The sequence below is a fragment of the Blennius ocellaris genome, assembly GCF_963422515.1.
Source record: "Blennius ocellaris genome assembly, chromosome: 16".
Classification (NCBI taxonomy): domain Eukaryota; kingdom Metazoa; phylum Chordata; class Actinopteri; order Blenniiformes; family Blenniidae; genus Blennius; species Blennius ocellaris.
In genome coordinates, this window is record NC_137665.1 from 17,321,665 (window position 1) to 17,327,830 (window position 6,166).

At 47.0% G+C, this 6,166-nt stretch overlaps 1 protein-coding gene across 1 annotated transcript; it reads right to left on the reverse strand.

Annotated features, from left to right (window-relative positions):
- Positions 1–565: 565 nt before the first annotated feature.
- Positions 566–5,860, reverse strand: LOC308141348 (endoplasmic reticulum protein SC65-like). Its single transcript, XM_080511460.1, is given in 9 exon segments — positions 566–962; positions 2,059–2,142; positions 3,342–3,430; positions 3,433–3,486; positions 3,998–4,126; positions 4,225–4,320; positions 4,323–4,395; positions 4,499–4,648; positions 5,387–5,860. Coding segments are annotated over 9 exon segments (1,266 nt in total). The 5' UTR covers positions 5,828–5,860; the 3' UTR covers positions 566–812.
- Positions 5,861–6,166: the final 306 nt, after the last annotated feature.

The following is a 6,166-nucleotide window of genomic DNA, read 5'->3' on the forward strand; positions in this document are numbered from 1 at the left end:
TTCTGAAATGAAAAGTCAAAAAACGATGCAGGGGGCCTCAGTTGGGAGAGAAACAAACTGAATGTCGGCAAAATCCCCGATGATCTATTTGTTTGACTGTTTTTCACCAAAATCCGCTTTTGGCCAGTTTCTTGCAGGTATTTTTTGCAATTTCTGCAGAAGTATCTTGCCAAGTTATTAAAAAAAAAAACATTTCTGGACGTTTTGATGCACTTTTTGTCTATGTGTTACCAGATAATCCAACTGAAGCAAAAAAGGACACGTTTCGTACATTGACCAGGCAGGAACACGATAACTAACCTTCTCTAGTTGTTTTTATCATTTATCTCATGATATTGGAACTTGTTTTTTTTAATAACAAACTGATCAAAATCTACAATTTTGATCTGAAAACAGAAATTTAAAAAGGAAAAATCCAAATTCATCCAATTTTAGCTTCTGGAATCAAAAATAGCTTCTTCTTTTTTTCCCCTCCATTACAGATAATAAAATAAAAATAATCAACCATTTGTTTCATACACCTCTTGTATTATCTTAATGAGAGCCGAAGCAAACCAACTGTATTAAAATATCACTTTAATAACAAGAAAACTCATCACAAATAATTCAGCGCAAGAAAAGCTGACCATCACCTTTCCTCTACCGCACAGCATGGGGGCAGATTTCATTAAATTAAAACAGGCCGGGCAGCCGTTTCATGAGGCTGATGACAGCCAAGACGGAACAAGTCGATCTCTGATCTGGATCAACGTGGCGGACGTGTTTGGTGGGACAGAGTCTGAGGAGGACCGGGGGTTCGGCGGGGGCCGATGTCAGTTTTCCACCTCGCCGGTGTCCCACTTTGTTTTGGGTTCCTGCCACCACTCGGCCAAGAACGTCTCCTCGTAATCCCCCATCCCCTCGAACTCGGCGTCGGAATGCTCCGACCGGCCAGTGGACACTTCCTCGGGACTCACCACGTCCTGGGAATGAAAGAAAACGCACACGGTTTGTATTCTCTCAGCAATGCACAGCACAGCACAGCCCCCCCCCCCCCCCCCAACCCCCCCTCCCCACCCGTCGGGCTGGGAGGAGCCGCCCGGAGGAGTTAAGTGGATGTGGCTCAGTCTCAGTGGCCGACACCTCCCAGCCACATACCACACGCTGCTGGCAGCAAACACAACCACCCCCCCCTTTCATCTCCTGCTTCTCCCTTTCATCCTTTCTTCTTTTTCTTCTTCAACAGCAGCTCGGCTCTGATCCGCGTACCGACGACTGGAACAACTCCAAGGAAATCCATTAAAAGAACAAGTCTGGAACGTTCAGTTTGACCTCGTGTCGAGTTGAAGTGACGTTTTGTCGAGTCGGGAGTTTTCAATCTGCTTGGGTTTGATGACGGAGTAACTTCTACCGTTTCAAAGTGACAAAAACGAGCAGCGTGGCTGAAGTTCAGTTCAGTGGAGAGTTTCCAAAAACGTGTTTGGAAACAGACTCTGCCTGTTTACTCCTGGGCACACCACCCTTTGTATAAGTAAAGTGGTAAATCTTTAAAAAAAAAATTTTTTACATTTCTTGAATCAGATTTGAAAAATAAATGAAGACTGAAAATCTACAAATAGATTTAAATTATATTAAAATGGAAAATCTACTTCGGGTATTCCAGTTTCTTCACATAAAAACAATGCATAATATCATAAGTGCCGGCTCTAAATTGTCCATGCATGATAAACTGATGATGATTAACTTCAGTACTGAAATATTCACTTGGATAAAGCAGATCAAGATAAATACTACAATCTTCACTTTACAAATTATAATAGTAACCACAGCAATGATACAGTACAGCCTGATATGATCACTTTTGAAAACAATGTATTAGTTTATTACATTAATAGGAAAATTATTGGGTGTTTGAATAAATATGACATTATTGGTTGTTAAAGCCAAACTAAATTGGGTAAAGTTGTGATTTTGTGTGTTCGTCTTGTGACGGAGTCGCCCTGAGGCGTCAGTCTCGTCAGATCAAGTGAGTCGATGTGACTCTGGTTCAGCGTCAGTCACCGTGTCCTCAGCACATACCTCATCGTCTGATTGGAGGTAGTTCCGCGCAAACTCCACCATCTCTTTCTGCTTGGTGGTCTGGTTGAAATACCTCAGAGCCTCCTGACGAGGAAAAACACACATCAGCTCTGCTGCAAGTCACAAGAAATCCACACATTCCACTTGTTGTGTTGTGGTCGTCGTCCTTGTTGTTGTTGTTTGCTGCTTATTTTCCCCTCCGCGGTCGGAACGTGTTTACAGGAGAACCAAAGTTGTTTGAAAAGTGAAGCGACCGCATGAGAGCCGGGGTTTTTTTAATGGGCCAAAGCTTCCAAACCTCCAGCATCTGCCCTCTAAGACATTATATGACGTTCTAATTGCCAGCCTGGCGTCGCGTTTACGCCCACGCTGAGGCCGCCCGCTGTGTCGTTCTGCCACAGCTGCTGAGCGGAAGCTATAGGCTGGAGGACACAGAGGGACGTTCTCTTATTGAGGTGTCTTCAGCCAGTAACCCGGGGTTTTCCTTCGCGAGACGCCGGTTAACTTCTTACCGGGATAAATCAGTGCGGTAACTTACGCTGAACGTCTCCGGAGCCGGTTATGTTCTGGATCACCTCTGTCTTCATCCTTGAGTTGCTCACTATACTGAGACTTACAAGGAGAGAGTCCCACCCAGGGGCCGCTGACCTCCGCTGACCTCTGCTGACACTGATGACACTATATAGGGTTTGATTTCTGATTGGCTGGTTGGAGCAACACACTTTTTTAAAACCAGAAACAAGCCAGGGAGAGAGAGGACACACTTTCTACACTTCTGGGGCGTCGTTCCAGGTATTGAGACGATTGTTACTGTTGGGAATCCATTGGAAAGGGAATTTTGCACAATATGACCCCTTTAATTAAACGAGGGCACGACGGAAGCTCAGCCTGAAACATCCGTGCTGTCATAAAGTGAAACTGACTGATCAGAGTGGCTGTCGGTTTATATTGCTTGATTAATTACATATCTACAGAGCCGTCATTGTTCTGGAGCATTTCTTCCTGCTTTGAACCCGGACGATGTGTTTGGATTCTCCATGTTTTCGGAGGATAACTGCTCCGACATGACGTAAGCTGCTCCGCAGGGTGTGTGATTGGTCAGATGCTGCAAGCTCCGCCCCTTTTTGTTTAGGGTTAGGGTTATGCACTGATCCCAATGTGTTGAATTACTGCTTATCAAACAGGTCTGGATTTGTCAATTCAGATAATGGAGAGAAATCCAGATATACTGAAGTGGAACAGAAGGATGAAGATGTGTTTTTTCCCAGTTTGTTTTCACTCACGGGTCGAGGCTCGAAGTCGATGTCCTTTAAGCCCCACTGCTCCCGGTAAAAACGGTAATACGCCACGTTCTGCTGCATCACTTGGTCTTTGGGTCGAACAGAATGTAACTGGCCGCGCACGGAGCGGCGTTCTTTGCATCGTTCACTGGAGGAAAAAAAAAAAAACACGAGAAAACGGCACAAATTTAACACGTCGATTCAATTTCGACGTCACGTCGATCGCCGTTATAACAGATAATTCAGCAAATCGCTAAACGCAAGAAAACAACTTTGGAGCAAAAGCCATATCTTGAGCTAAATGTTCTAAAGAGTCTTTAATTCTTTACGTTGATGTTTAGAATAACAAATAACAATCTATCAACACTTAACTTCCTAACATTCTGAAACCGAGAGCGAAAGCATCACTTGATGACACCTGTTCTACATTATAGCTGTTTTCATATTTTATATGCAAAATAATTCAAGAAAAAACAGTGATCCTTTGTCTTATTGTCTTAATTTGTAATTAAAAGACAACCACACCCTTTATTTTCTTAATTAAGCGATAAAAATCCATTACAAGTGACAGAAGAGTTATTTAAAAATAAAACTACTCCACGACTTTTATAAAAACAAGTAACTCGTAATAGTAGAGATTTTCAGCGTCTTGCTCTTACATTTATAATATGAAAACTGGAGGTAGTGGTACATGGTGGCGACGAACTTCTCCACGAAGAATCCCCCGACGTTGGGAGTCAGGCGCTCCTCGCACGCCACTTTACACTTCAGCACGTCAGTGTAGAGATCTGAGGGGGGGAGAGGGGGACGTCGGGTTACCCGAGACTTGTACACTTTTTTTTTTTCTTTTTTTTTTAAAGGGAGCCGATCCCGACTTCTGCTTTACCTGCCAGCGTGGGATAGAAGTCCTTGAACTCGAGGATCTCATACGCGCCCTCGCAGGCAGCCAGACACTGGCCGTACACCTCCAGGTACTGCGTGACGCCTGCTCCACGTTCCTGGCGCTGCCGCTGAAGTCGCCGCTGTTGTAGAGCATCACGCCCTTCACGAACACGCCTCTGAGTGGCAAAAGAAAAGTACACCGATGCTGTTAAAAAAAAATACATATATATATATATATATATGTGTATATATAACGAGGCAAGCGTAGAGCTAAATACCTCGTAGGGCTGCTCCTCGTGGTCGATGAGATGATCCTCCACGTCAAACAGGGACTTGTAGTAGTTCATGTTCTTGATCAGATGAGGGTCTTTGGGGTTTTTCTTCAGGAAGGTGTGAGCGGCGGCCACTGCCTTCTCCACATTGTTCAGCTGAGGGGGGGAAAAAAGCACAGGACATAATAATGCCTCCACAGGACTGGACATGGACTTTCTCTGGTGTTGTCAGACACCTGCAATGGTCAATGGGGCTTCAGGGACAGATTTGTCCTTGTAGTGTTTTGTCCTCCATCCCTTTGAATTGGAATGTATTACCGTTCAGCCGGTGCCTCGCATGTCGATGTCACAATAATGACAATACCTGTTTTATTATGTGTAATAATCCATCTTGTGTTCTTTGAGCAACATCCCAGAGTGAACAAACCGGGACAAGTCAGGATGATTACCAACTTTTGCTCTAGACAGAAGCACATATACCTTAAAAAAAAATTGTACTCGACATGACAAATTGTGTCTCATTTCGACTGATTGTTTCGGGTAAGGATTTATCATATCGCGCATCACGTTCTCACACCTCCAGCCACAGCAGCAGTAAACAGGATTTGCCTGTAAAGCTGGAGGTCACCTGGATGCCATTACTGTGCGCGCTCCAGCCAGAGTGAAAAGGGGCAGCAGTCCTCATCCGGAGAATAATAGGGGGGATTGTGTGCAAGAAGGGAGGGGGGGGGGGGGGGGGGGGGCACTGGAAAGAGACGTGGCAGACGCTCAAACTTCAGGGCGCAACAAAGCAGCGGGGGGGAAAGTTTGAGTCAGCATCTCCACCATTACGCACGGCTGCCGTGACGACCTTTCGTTTATGCTGCCAGACTTTAAGCGCATCTCCGGCCTCACCTGGTAGTACGCGTACTGGATGTACCGATACGGGGTCCTCTGCTCGAAGGTTTCAAGTAAATCCCTCCGCGGGTACGCGAGCTTGAACACCGGGAGGTCCGCCTTGCACTTCTTGAGGCACGCGGCTCTCAGGAGGATGTGGCGCACGACGCGCAGGCTGCCGTCCGCGGGCGCGCCGTCCTCCTCCCCGCGGCCGACGGCGCTGCAGTTGCCGCTGCAGAACGCCTCGCTGTCCCGCAGCAGCCGGTGGAGCCGCAGGCTGAGCTCCAGGAACTTCACGCTCTCCGCCCAGTTCTGCGCCGCGTACTGCTCCAGCGCGTAGCTGTACGCGGAGTCCAGCGGCATGACGTCCTGCTGCGGGAAACTCCTGAAGCTGTACTGCTCGTACTGAGCCTCGGCCGACAGCAGGACGGTCAGACACAGGCTTCCCAGGAGCAGCATCGCCTCAGCCGGCTGCCACGAGCAGTCTGAGCCGCTCTGGATGAGGGGGGTGTGGGAGTGGGGGGGGGGGGGGGGGGCTTCCTCTTTCTTCATGTCTGCTTGCACGTAGTCTGAGAGAGAAAGTTCCAGACGAAAAACACCTAAAACTACAACGTCTGGCAGGGTTTTCAAAATAAAAGCATTGGCTCTCTATGGCAACGTGTGGCTGATGTGACCTTTTGGCCGAAGCCAAACCCCAAATGGACCAATAGGCCCAGGGCCGCCCCTGCCAAGTGGGGGCCCTAAGCAGGATTTTATTTTGGGCCCCCCCTTCCAATAACACAATAATAACAGTAATAT